This window comes from Pteropus alecto, unplaced genomic scaffold, assembly GCF_000325575.1.
Source record: "Pteropus alecto unplaced genomic scaffold, ASM32557v1 scaffold76, whole genome shotgun sequence".
In the NCBI taxonomy this organism is placed as follows: domain Eukaryota; kingdom Metazoa; phylum Chordata; class Mammalia; order Chiroptera; family Pteropodidae; genus Pteropus; species Pteropus alecto.
Window position 1 is genome coordinate 2,006,955 of NW_006443138.1, and position 13,733 is coordinate 2,020,687.

The 13,733-nt window shown below is 31.5% G+C and overlaps 1 protein-coding gene across 5 annotated transcripts in view; it reads left to right on the forward strand.

Moving 5' to 3' along the window:
* Nucleotides 1-13,733, forward strand: part of MON2 (MON2 homolog, regulator of endosome-to-Golgi trafficking) — a 99,336-nt gene that overhangs the window by 66,563 nt on the left and 19,040 nt on the right. For 4 of the 5 annotated variants that reach the window (XM_006923696.3, XM_015598470.2, XM_025041055.1 and 1 more), the window contains 4 exons: nucleotides 3,911-4,054; nucleotides 4,674-4,691; nucleotides 4,979-5,107; nucleotides 8,659-8,849. In XM_006923696.3, coding sequence (XP_006923758.1) covers nucleotides 3,911-4,054; nucleotides 4,674-4,691; nucleotides 4,979-5,107; nucleotides 8,659-8,849 — 482 coding nt within the window. The remainder of the gene's footprint in view (nucleotides 1-3,910; nucleotides 4,055-4,673; nucleotides 4,692-4,978; nucleotides 5,108-8,658; nucleotides 8,850-13,733) is intronic. The other variant, XM_006923697.3, reaches the window with a different exon arrangement.

The following is a 13,733-nucleotide window of genomic DNA, read 5'->3' on the forward strand; positions in this document are numbered from 1 at the left end:
ATAAATTTAGGAGTACAAAGATCTAGTTATTTTAAAAACTTGTGGATTTCTATTATATTTTAGAAGATAATTCATGTTTGTTTTGAGAGTCTCTAAGAAACTGCCTGCATCCTGTTTCTAGTCACAGGCGGTTTTAGTTTGTGGATCTCTTCACAAGAGGATATACTTTTTGGAATAACAATTTTAGTAAAGTACTTATCTAGTTAGAAAATTAATAAGCAATGGACTATATGTTTTTTCCATCTATTTAAATTTAGCTCTGAAATTCTTGGAAGCCTATATTTTTAAAAAAGTAATAAATTCATAAAATATTTCTCACAGAAATTATAGGAAGATATATTTTTACCTATGTGTGTTTTGTTACTGCAATAAATTATTAAAACAGACTTAAAAATTAGTGAGCAAATTCCAGTTAGCAAACAAAATCAAAGAATTCTTTTAAACTGTCAGTGTAATTGTTAGTGCAATTCACAACGACCAAGATGCTAAACAAAAAAGTGCCAACTGAAGAGCCAGCAATTTCAACAAAGTAGCTATGATGTTCTAACAAAATTAGAATGCAATTAGATCTTGATTGCACATGTGTGATCAGTAGCCATTTGTATACTATAAATTGTATTTTCTAATTAAATGATTGCATTATATACAACTGGAATGATGAAAACTTTCACAGTAAGAATGGAGGTTTCTTAATTGCCTCTGGAGGGAGTCTAGCTGATTAGTAATTCCTTAATCTCTTTAACCTTAGTTGCATTGCACAGGGAAACATTGTGTAGAAACCTAAAATTTAAGAAAATCTGGCATTTAAAAAAATAAATTGTAGAGATTATCAGTTTTCTACAGTCAAAATCAAAATAGCTGTTTTTAATTTCAGTGGAGGAAAAACAGTAGCCTCTCAATAATTACTTTTTCCCCTTGATTGACCATGCTCATAAATTGTTTACAGACTGCCCTGGAGGGAATGGAAAAGTTATTCTATCAAAAAAAAAAAAGCCACAGGCCTGTGGGATGCCTATAATCTAGAATTCTCATTCAGATGTTTAATTCAAGCTTTTATGTATGTGTAGAGGATAATAAAGAAGAAACAACAAATGCCAAAAATACTTTTCAAAGAAAAAAAAGTGTATAATAAAAAAAGCCCTTTGCTTTAGCAATGAGACAATAAGCGGAAACATTCATCCCAATTACTAACAATTTGTTCTGAGCTTTTAATGGTTTTGAAAACAATATATGAAGACTATACTTTCAGGAATCATTTCAGTCTATAGTTTGAAAACAATACCTTCAACCTGAAACTTAAAGTTTATTCATGTATATCAAATTGATATTTTGCATTATTAATAAACTGTATCCATTGTCTATTATATGATTATCTAAATGATGTTTCATAATACTTGAAAGTGATACAGACATGGGGTCTTTAATTTTTCTTCCTAACAGAGTGTGTGATATTTTCTCCCATAGGTGTTGGATACTTTTTTAGCTTTAGGACAAAATTTACTCACTTTGGGACTTTATCCTTAAACTAATAAGCTATCTAGCAAAACATTTTATTGATTAAAAGCTATTTTCCTTCCTAAAGGAAAAACTTTTTGATTTCATGTTTACCCAAATATTCGGGGTCACAGTCTTCTCTTGGTTCTCAAATCACTAGTTCCCAACCAAACTGAGTTATGTATGCTAATTGACTTTTTTTCTTTTGCTGAGATATTTTGTCATACATGGGGCATTTGAGAATTTGATTATCTGCTTTTCCTAAGTTCTGTGATCAAGAGACTGCATATGTCTTACTTATTGCTACACTTCCTAAAGTCAGATGGCTAGATACTCTATCTGCCTCCATCGTCAGGGCTGCTGGAGTGGTTCTTAAGGAGAATCATCACATTGTGAATGGTGCCCTCGGAATTGTGCAATTAGGGCCAATTTCTGAATCTGTACTTCTTCATCTATAAAATGAAAATAATAAGTGTACAGCTTTTTTTTTTTTCTATTCAGTGAGATAATATTTGTAAGATATTTAGTGCTTGGCACAGTTAAACATTCAGTAAATGTTAGCTGTTACTGTCATCATCATCAAGTTCTTTAGCAAAGGCCTTAGTACATGGTAGGCACTGAATGTGAATTATTGTTAAATGATTTAATGAGAGAAACCTTGAACCATACCAGACATCCATTTTGTTTTCTTGTTTTCACATACACAGTTTTCAAGGACTGTTAGGAAGTATTATTCAGATTGTTTATTGAGTTTCAGCTTTTGGACTAAAATTTGTTATCAAGTTCATACTATAGGTTTTTTTGATATACAGACTTCAGAATATTGAAGAAAAGCCAATAATAACTTTTTCTTGGATGGAATTTGTTGTAAAAAAAAAAGTTGACTATATTTTGCATTTTGTGATCCCTATAATCTATAACGCTATGTTTTCTTTTTGTAAAGGACCACAAAAATCAAAATATGTAGTCAAAGTCATTATTTGGTCCTAAGATATTTCCAGAGAAATTGTGATACTTAGTTTTCCAAGGTATCAGATACACAGTTGTTTTTTTTTTTTTCCAGTTATCAAAAAAAATTCATTTAGGATAATTGTCTCTTTTCTACAGTAATTACTACTTCTCTACTTCTAAGATTTAAGACTCAGCAAGATGTTAATAAAAAAGATGAAGCTATTAGAAGCTAGTCAGTAGAGAGAATTTTTTAGGCTGTATACTATTCAAGTTCTCTATTCAATATTTCTGGCAAGAAAAAAACATAAATATTGAAAGATGGGGTTAGAGATCTTTATTTTTTTACATTATAATTATATGACGATCTTATTTAGGTATGGGCAGCACTTTGCTTATCCACTTTCTATCTCAGGATAGTTTTATATAAAATTTCAGTTACAGCTAAATGGCTACATCTTTGAGGGAAAATAAAACTAATCTAATTATTATATGACAGGTTAAAAAAGCCATGAATTGCATAAAAATATAAATGTTGTAAACATCTTTTAAAAGAAATTCCTTAAAAATTTGATTTAGTATTTTGAGGGTACCTAAAGTGTAGATAGAGTAATCATGGTTTTTGTTGTATAGAGCATAGTATATTTTAGACATTCTATAAAAAATCTCATTAAATATTTTTCCCACAGAGAAAAATAAACACTAAAACAAGAAAATATGAAAGGATGAGAAGATATATTTGTGGCTAGGAAAAAAGAAATAAGATTTATTTTAAGTACTTTCGACATATTTGAATTGGTAATTAAAATTTGTGATGTCAAGATGTGCATTTTCTGTTTTGTCAAATTATTTGTAGCAATGAGTTTAATTTCTATAAAGACATTTTAACTTTTTTTAATCAAATGTATATATTTAGATACATTAGATATTATTAAATATAGATTACCTTGTAAAAAATTAACATATGCACTTCTTTTAGAAACAAATTTTCATACATGATTTATTTTCCCAATTGTAATGCACGTGATTATTTATTAAAGTAAGTGGACCAAGTGTGGTGCGGAAATCAGCTGTGTCTTCAGTGAACCGATCTCATCCCTTAGATAGAAGTCAATATCATCTTGATCAGTGAAGCATTCTCAATGGTTTGATGACTGTATTACTGAACAAATGATCAAACTGTAGAGATTGCCTGGAACTTCTCTTTAAGTGCTTACCCTTTTTCCAGTCTGTTAATTAATAAATCACTTTTTATTAACATGTTTTAGTTGATTAATACATTTAGCTTATACTTTATTCAATAATAGTTTAAAGTAGCTTAAATACCCTTGAAAGCTTATAAAAGATTGTATAATACTTAGGTAAAATAGACAGTCTTCAAGAGTCTTTATTTAAACAAATGTGCATAATAGTAAAGAACTTAATGAAGTTCAGATTACGCAATCTACTCTTTATTTTGCTTTTATAGGCTATCTGCGTAGGTCCAGAAAACATGCAGATAATGTATCCAGCTATATTTGACCAGTTATTGGCATTTGTAGAATTTTCCTGTAAACCTCCACAGTATGGACAGCTGGAAACAAAGCACATTGCAAATGCAAAATATAATCAGGTAATTTACTCTAAATTACATTTACTCTTTAAGATTTCATGGCTTATAAATACAAGTCAGTTTCGCTTAAGACGGACTCTGATTAAGAAATTTTTCATTCAAGAATAGACTTTCATTTGTCTATAAACAGTTTAAGCCGAAAAGAAATACTACTTGGAATCTTTTCTGTGTTTCTTTTTTTCTTATTTATGATTTTTGTTTCCCAAGTGGTTCTCTAGGAAGTTTGGCCTTTCATGTTACTCTGTAGTACATCTTTCTTCAAAGTTCCTTTCTTGGCTGCCCCATCCCACTACAAAATGGCTTCTAAATCCCTAAACCTAATCTTACCTAAAATGGATATATGCAATGCAAAATGAAGATATCTACGTATACTAAATAAGAAATTGTCTACTACTGGTGTGAAATTTAGTTGGATTTTTCATAAAAGAATTTTATAGCCATAATTGGCAAATTGTAACTTTGTTTTGGCTTAGAGGAAAGTAAATTTCTGAATGCATGCACATGCTGATTTTGTTCACACAACATAAAAATTATAATTTTACATAGTCCGAAAAGTAGTTTTAATGTGTATTAACTTTTCTCATTCTATTTGTCTTGCAACACAATGGAATCACAATAGATCCAACTATTTGCACCGGTGAGTTAAATTTCCTAAAATTGTCCTAACCTATTGGCAACAAATAAAGTACATCTTTCCCAGTTCTTGTTAGAATGCTCTATGTGCTTTTCCCAGTAGTTTTAACTTTTGCCTGGCTGAAAATTATTTCATGAAATATATATCTCATTGAAAACTTTGCATGCAATATAATCTGACCCAAAACCAAGGCCTGAACTTTAAGACAAAGAAGCTTTCTCTTCGAAAACAATATGATTTCCTTTAATCTCATGGACTTTTAACTTCATGTGAAAAATATTACTTTCTAGGCGGAATGGGTAGCCTTGAATTATGTACCGTTTGCTGAAAGGTCTTTAGAAGTAGTTGTGGATTTATACCAAAAAACAGCCTGTCACAAAGCGGTGGTGAATGAGAAAGTGCTCCAGAATATTATTAAGGTATCTCTTTTTAAAAAAATTTCTATACTTTCATTTGATGATAACAGTGTTATTGAAATTACTGCCTAGGTAATAATATATCATCATATTGAGATAAGTGGAAAATATGGATATTATTTATAATAGTGACTTTCTTCCAACATTCATGGGTAGCCATTTTTTTAAAAGGGTGTTTTTCTAAAGTATGAGAATCTTTTTTTAATGAAAAATATTGTAAAGTAAGTATGCGTTATATTTTTTACAATTCTTAAGTCAGTGAGGATCCTGGTCCTTAGGATAGTACCTCTCATACTTCGGGGTTGATGAGCATTCAGAGAGAAATCCACAACACAGTCCATTGATTTAACTGATCACGTATACTGTCTTCCTATAGTCATTTTTAAAACTCATCTCTGTTGACCGTATCCCCTTCCTCCAAAGCTGCTTTCTTTTTCTTTTTTTTCTCTATTTTGAAGGACAGACTTAAGCTTTGCTCTTCTCCTAACACATGCTCTGTATATACTGAACAAATACAGGCCAGTATGAACAGTCTTTCCTCAAGGAAGAAGGCCTTTCTCTTTTCCTTTCTTTGTGCCCATCCTTTTCTCTTCCCACCTTTCTTTGTTGGTGATTCTTTCCTTCATTTTTCTTTCAGCCTCTTATACTTCAAACCTTTTAAAGAAGAACTTTCTCTCAATTTACTTTCTACTCAATTTGCCATCTTCTTTCAACTTTACTTCTGAACTCCATTAAATAGCTCGTGGCCTTCACAGCCGCCAGTCATTCCTGACCTATTGCATGCTGGCTTACTCGTGTATTATGTTACAGAAGCTACTTATTTAAAATTACAGAAGACCAAATCTTCAAGTCCTAAGCTGTTTTCTAATTCTTCATCTTCCCTATAACATGGTACTGCCCTTGTCTTAAAACTTTCTTCTTTTGACTTTTGTTGTACTTCTTTCTACCCCTCACCACTCACACCATCACAGCTGTCCTCTGTATCCTCATTTATTGGGAATATTTTTAATCATCTCTGTTACCAGGTATTAACTATATAGTAACGATTAAAAGTGAATAAGATTAATTCTTACATTTCATAATTCAGTATAGGGAATAAAGATAACAAATAATACTATGGTATGTTAAGTGCTAAGTGACAACCTCAATGTGGAGGCACCTTTGCATTCATATAGACCTAGCTTAGAATAGTGCACTGCAATTTACTTGCTGTTCTATGATTTGGGGGAAATAAACTGGTCCCAGAGTGTTTCTTATCTGTAAAAGAAGTATAATACCAATACCACTTACATGTCTTAACTAAAAAGAGAATCAACTGAGATAAATATAACAGTATTTTCTAAGTAGTCTGCTGAATAAAAAGTTCCTCTCATAGACAAGTAACTAAACCGCCTAGGAGATTTTGGCAAGGATTAACAGAAGTGACACTTAAAAGAGTAATAGAGTCTGGTAGATAAAAAGAGAAAGAGGTATTTGTAGGTAAACTAAGCAGCATAAAATATCATGGTATATTTTAAACAAATGTCGAGGAATCTAGTTTAGGGAGGTGACAGACTAAAATAAGTCTGAAAAGGTAGCTATAGGTTTTATTCATAAGGAATCAGACTTTATTCTTTAACCATTTGAAGGATTAAACATTGAATAGTTACATGAATCAGTTTGCATTTTTAAAGGAATTAAATATTCCTTTCTGTACTCCCAAATACTTTGTTTATGCCACTTACTACACTGTATTGTGGTTAATTGGACAAGGCTCTTCCTTTCTCAAAAAGTGAACTTTGTGACAGCAGGAACTGAATTTCTCAGTTCCACATACATTTACTGAGTATTCACTATATTCCAATCCCTGTATTAATTGCTTAAATATTTAAAAATCTAAAATGTATAAATTGAATAGATCTGCTGTGTTTAACATTTCCTTGATTTCAGTAAAATACTCACTGCAGGAATAAACCATACTTTTATCTAACCTTGAGTTAATGAAATGTTAACTTAGAACAGTGGTCTTTGTATAATTTAGTTTTCTTTGTTTGCAAATGACTTACATTTAGAATCTGACTAGCTTTAACAATAAAAAGGATTTATTGGTGTGCTTAGTTGGAAAATTCAGAGATGGAAGGCTTTAGGATTGTTTGATTCAGCGATTCAGCAGTTATCACTGAAACCCAAATTTTTTTCTCTGTGCCTGCTTGCTAAGATTGACTGCATCTTCACTGTGTTGTTTTTTTTCTTATAGTTTTGGCTAAAAAAAGGATTATATGTCCAGTATGTGTGCACTTCTATTACATTATTATTAATTTCCTTAAATTAACCTTAAGTGGACTAGCTTTAGTTCCATGTCTAATTTTAAACCAGTGATTGTAGCCAGGGAATTGGAGTAGACTGGTTTAATAAGCTAATCATCTCTTTACCCTAATTCCCAATTGGAAATGGGGTCAGCTTCCCCAAAGCAATGTGAAGGGGAAAGGGATAAATAGATTCTGGATAAGCTAATCATCTGTTCGTGGAGGTCCATTTCATGCTAATATGTAATGGTTTATATGTGCACTTTGTGAGTACTCAGTAATAATTTGTGTGGAGGATGATGAAATTGGGTTTTATATTCACTCCATAACATTAAAATATGAAAATTTATCTCTTTACTCTTTATCTTTCTCTGACTAGAATTGTTATATAAAAGCAGAATTTTCGTCTAATTTAAATTAGCTGCTAGTACGTGGGTACTATTAATTGATGATACTCTAGGATAACTCTATGTGATAGTTTGGTGAGTCTAGTCTTCTAGTTGCTGCATAGACTTATGACCAGGGAAATCCATTCTGAATCACCAAATTAGTTCTTCAGTGGTTAACAATAACCTGTCTCAAAAGTTGACCAATTAAAAGGAGGTCTCAACATCTTAGTCACTATAGCTCAGATGTTCTACTCCTGTGTCCTCAAGGGTTAAAGATAAACCATCTTTTTGAATTTGCAGGTTTACTAAAACATTTGGAAAAGGTACATTAAAATGTTAAAACAAAATTTACTGAACTTTAGAGATAAAACATGAGACTTCAAATTAATGATGCTTAAGCTACATTTATTCTCCCCTAACCATTAGTGGAAAAATGTAAGCAGTATTGATCTTTCTTGGATGGAAGAACTCCATCAGTCAAATTATTTTATGCTAGAAGAACTATGGTAGAATGTTTTAATTCCATAACATTAAGCTGAGAGAAGCTACAAATTTGTAAGTTTCCTACTCTTACGCTTAACTTTTCAGTAACATCCTTATCTTTTATGATGAGAAACTGAGGTTCAAAGGTTGTTATTTATTCGGGGTCATTGCTTATAAAATGGAGATAGTATTTTAAAGTATATCTTTCTAGGCTGTAGGATTTGAGGACCGTGACTGAGAATTGGTCTTTCTAGAAAATAACATCCTTTTTTCAATTAAAATGCCTATGCTATTATTTTTTTTCTCTCTGCTATTGTTTTTTTTTTTTTTTAAGTATTTAAAGTGGTGTTTATATGTTTTGATTAATACTTATTTTAAACTGTCTTTATTTTAACAGACCCTTAGGGTTCCTCTCAGTTTGAAGTATTCCTGCCCTTCTGAAAGCACATGGAAACTAGCAGTATCTTCTCTCCTCAAAGTTCTTTCTATTGGGCTACCTGTTGCCCGGCAGCATGCTTCTTCTGGAAAATTTGACAGTATGTGGCCAGAACTAGCCAACACTTTTGAAGACTTTCTCTTTACTAAAAGGTCAGCTCATTTATTTTTGCAATTAGGACAGTCTTTGAAGAATTGCAATTTATACCTTTAATTGCTTTAAAAACAGTATTTCTAATTATTCATTAACAAAGTAATTGATTATGAAGATTGCTAGATTGTATACAAATCACAACTGCATTAGGCATTTATCTGTTGGATGCATCACCTGCGAACAATGGAGATTTTTACTCTGTGTATAGTGGTTTTGCTCGTCAGATAGGAATCGCTATATGAATGGTTTTGACTAGATGAAGCTAAGAAGATCCGTTTTTTAAACTGGGTAGTTATTTGTATTACAAGAGTAAAACAATTTCAGAAATCAATGTTTTGTTAGAATAAATAGGACCAGGGTCAATAATGATTGGCTCTTTAAGGTGTTTAGATTTGGAAATTCCTCAAAAAATTAAAAATGAAAGTACAGTAGTGCCCCCTTATCCACAGAGATATAGTCTAAGACCCCCAGCTGGATGCCCAAAACCACAGGTGGTGTACACTACATTTTTTTCCTGTACATACATACCTATGACAAAGTTTATCAGTTAGGCACAGTAAGAGATTAACAGAAATAATTAATAATAAAATAGAACAATTATAACAATATACTGAAATAATAGTTATGTGAATGTGGTTTAAAAAAAGGATGTTGAGGTTTAGTAAAGAAAAATGGAATTTTCATTGTACGATATCCTACTGAGGGCATAGGTTAAGGATGTTATTTTGATCCCTCACTAAGTGAGAATAGAATAATTGGAATACAGACTAAATTTTTTGAATGAGTAATCTACTGTGGTCCATCTAGAGCAGTACTATCCAATACAGTAGTCACTAGCTGCAAGTAATTTTAAGTAAAATTAAAAATTCAGTTCTTTAGTCTCACTAGCCAGATTTCAAGTTCTCATTGACATGTATGGCTAGTGGCTGTCATGTTGGACTGTGCGGATTATTGAACATTTCTGTCATCACAGAAAGTTCCTTTGGTCAGCACTGATCTAAACTGTGATGTTTTACTAATGATGGACTTACCTATAATAGCTGTGATAGCCAGATAGTCTTCAGTTCTACAACTTAATTTTCTTTTGTGCTATGGTATTGAAATTCTGTGACAACAAAAATTTTCTATTTTTATATACATTAATCACTTTTTAAAACTATAAATGATAAACATACAATGCACTGCTATGTAATCATTTAAATTAGTTTTAAACTATTTAAATTATGCATTTGATATACTTTGAGAAAAATACCTACATTGGTACATTGATAATTGTTAGATGAATCTACAACAGAACGATTTAACTGTAGACATTCTACCTTTCTAATATTGTTCAGTTATTCAGTAAAGTTGCAGCGTGCAGAAGGATTAACTTACATTTTTTGCTATAAAACTTTACCTGATATTTCAGAATTGAAACTAATGATGTGTATGATTCTAATTTCTGTTTCTGAAAATGGTCAGACTTTGTTTTGCTATCTTATATATTTCTTACCTTTAGAAATTTTATTGCTATCAATGCAAACATACTCTTTGTATTTGAATGAAAATTATAGGGACTCAAAGAATAGTCAAATATTTTATGTTTTTATCTTTAAAATAACCCTGAAAATATTAGTTCCTTTATGGACTTCATTGTCCAAATCACTGTGTTAATTTATATAAAGCAAATAGATTTAGTAATTTAAACTTTCCTCTTTGTTCCCCAGTTATCTGTCTGTGAATATTGTTCTATTAATAAATTGAATAAGCTTTTTTTTTTAAAAAAGAGGTAACATTGGTTTATAACATTATATATATTTCAGGTGTACAACATTATAATTTGATATGTGTATATCCTATAGCATGCTTATCACCAAAAATATAGTTTCCGTCTGTAACCATACATTTGACCCTTTTTACATTTTGTTGTCCCCCCACCTTCCTTCCTCTCTAATAGCCATCAATCTGTTGTCCTTACCTATGAGTTTACTTTTCTTGTTCGCTTGTTGTTTCTCTTTTTTCTTTATACTCCACATGAGTGAAATCATATAATTTTTGTCTTTTTCTGACTTATCTTACTTAGCATAATACCTCCAAGTCCATCCATATTGTCACAAATGACAATATTTTATCTTTTTTATGGCTGAATAGTATTTCATTGTGTATTTACATACACCAAATTTTCTTTATCCAATCATCCATCGATGGATGCAGGTTATTTCCAAATCTGGCCTATTATAAATATAGGTGCCTGTATCTTTTCAAATTTGTGTTTTCATATTCCTCAGACAAATACCCACAAGTAGAATAGCTGGATCATATAGTAGTGCTAGTCTTAATTTTTTGAGGCACCTCCATACTGTTTTTCATAGTGGCTGCACCAATTTACAATCCCACTAACAGTGTGTGAGGGTTCCCTTTTTTCCATATCCTCTCCAACACTTGTTATTTCTTGTCTTTTTGAGAAAAGCCATTTTAACAGGTATGAGGTGATGTCTCATTGTAGCTTTGATTTGCATTTCCCTAATTAGTGATGTTGAACATCTTTTCGTATACCTGTTGGCCATATGTATGTCTTCCTTGGAAAAATGTCTATTCAGAGCCTCTGCTTATTTTTTAATTGTTTGAGAGGTGGAGGGAATGGTCTAGCATTGCTAGAGTTCATGATATATATTTGGATATTAACTCTTTATCAGAAATATCCTTTAAAAATATCTTCTATTCAGTTGGTTGCTTTTTCATTTTGTTGATGGTTTCCTTTGCTGTGCAGCTTTTTATTAGTTTGATGTCCCATTTTGTTTTTGTTTTTGTTTCCCTTGCTCTTAAAGTCAAATCCACCAAAATGTTGCTAACCAATGTCCAGGAATAAGGACAATGTTGTCTTCTATATATCTTATGGTTTCAGGTCTTATATCAAGTCTTTAAACCATTTTGAGTTAATTTCTCTGTATGGTGTAAGGTAGTGGTCTAGTTTCATTCTTTTACATGTGGATGTTCAGTTTTTCCAGCACCATTTAATGAAGAGACTTTCTCTACTCTCTGTTCTTGGCCTCCTTGTTGTAAATTAGTTGTCTGTACATGTGTGGGTTTATTTCTGGGCTCTCAATTTTTTTCCATTGGCCTGTGTGTCTTTTTTTTCTGTCGATACTCTGCTGTTTGGATTACTATAGCTATGTAGTATAGTTTGAAATCAGGTAGTGTGAAACCTTTGGTTTTGTTCATTTTCTCAAGATTGCCTCGGTTATTTGGGGTCTTTAGTGGTTCCATACAAATTTGAGGATTTTTTTTGTTCCATTTCTGTGAAAAATCCCACTGGGATTTTGATAAGGATTTCACTGCACCTATAAATTGCTTTGGGGTGATATGGACATTTTAACATTGTCAGTTCTTCCAATTCCTGAGCATGGAATATCTTTTCATTTCTTTGTTTCTTCAGTTTCTTTCATCAGTGTCATTCATAGTTTTCAGGGTACAGGTCTTTTACCTACTTTGTTAAATTTATTCTTTGATATTGTATTTTTTTGTTACAATTGTAAATGAGATTCTTTTCTTGATTTCTCTTTCTCTGATAGTTTGTTATGAGTGTATAGAAACAACAGATTTTTATATATTGATTTTATACCCCACAACTTTATACATTTACTATTCCTAATAGTTTTTGGTGGAGTCTTTAGAGTTTTCTATATATAAAACCATATCATTCACAAATAGTGACAGTTTTACTTCTTCCTTTCCAATTTTGATGCTTTTATTTCTTTTTCTTGCCTAATTGCTCTGGCTAGGACTTTTCAATACTATGCTGAACAAAAGTGGCAAAAATAGGCCTCTTTGTCTTGTTCTTGATCTTAAAGAAAAAGCTTCCAGTTTTTCACCATTGCTATGCTATTAGCTATGGGTTTGTCATATTTACCCTTTATTATGTTGAAGTACTTTCCTTCTATACCCATTTTATTGAAAGTTTTTATAAATGAAAGTTGAATCTTGTGAGATGCTTTTTCTGGAGCTATCGAGATGATCATATGATTTTTATCCTTCATCTTGTTCATATGGTGTATCATGTTGATTGATTTGCAGTTGTTGAACTATCCTTGCTTCTCTGGAATAAATCCCACCTGATTATGGTGTGATTTTTGTTTCATGGTTACCATGAATGAGGTTTATATAAAATGAAGATAAAATAGTCTTTTTTCTTCTGCTAGCATGTTATATTCATTTGCCTCTACAAGTTTTGTTCTTTCCTTCCTCCCCGTTTTTTTAAATTGTCACTAATAATCCTTACTTTTTTATGTTGTATGTTCAGCTACTTGTTATTTTTAATGCTCTTTTGCCTTTAACTTTTATGCTATAATTCAGTATCTCACACTCTAGTCTGTAATAGAGTTGCAATTTTCTGATTCTGTCTGTCTCTCACCCTACTCAAAGTTTTGTATACTTTTGCCTTTTCATTTCCAGTAGAACTGCTCCTTTAAACATTTCTTGTAAGGCAGATTTTGAAGTGGTGAACTCCTTCAGCTTTTCTCTGGGAAAGCCTTTATTTCTCCTTCCTATCTAAAAGATAAGTTTGCTGGATATATTATTCTTGTCTGACATTTTTTATCTTTCATTATTTTGAATGTCATTCCACTCTCTCCTAGCCTGTAGAGTATCTGCTGAGAAATCTGATGATAGTGTGATGGGGGTTCCATTATAGGTTACTATCTTCTTTTCTCTGGCTGTCTTAAGAATTCTTCTTCTTCTTCTTTTTTTTATCATTGACTTTTAGATAATTTTAATATAATGTGTCTTTGAGAAAATCTTTTTGCATTGAGATAATTAGATGTTCTGTTAGCTTCTTGGGCTTGTATGTCCAGCTCCTTCACCAGGATTTGGAAGTTCTCATCTATTATTTCTTTAAATAGGCT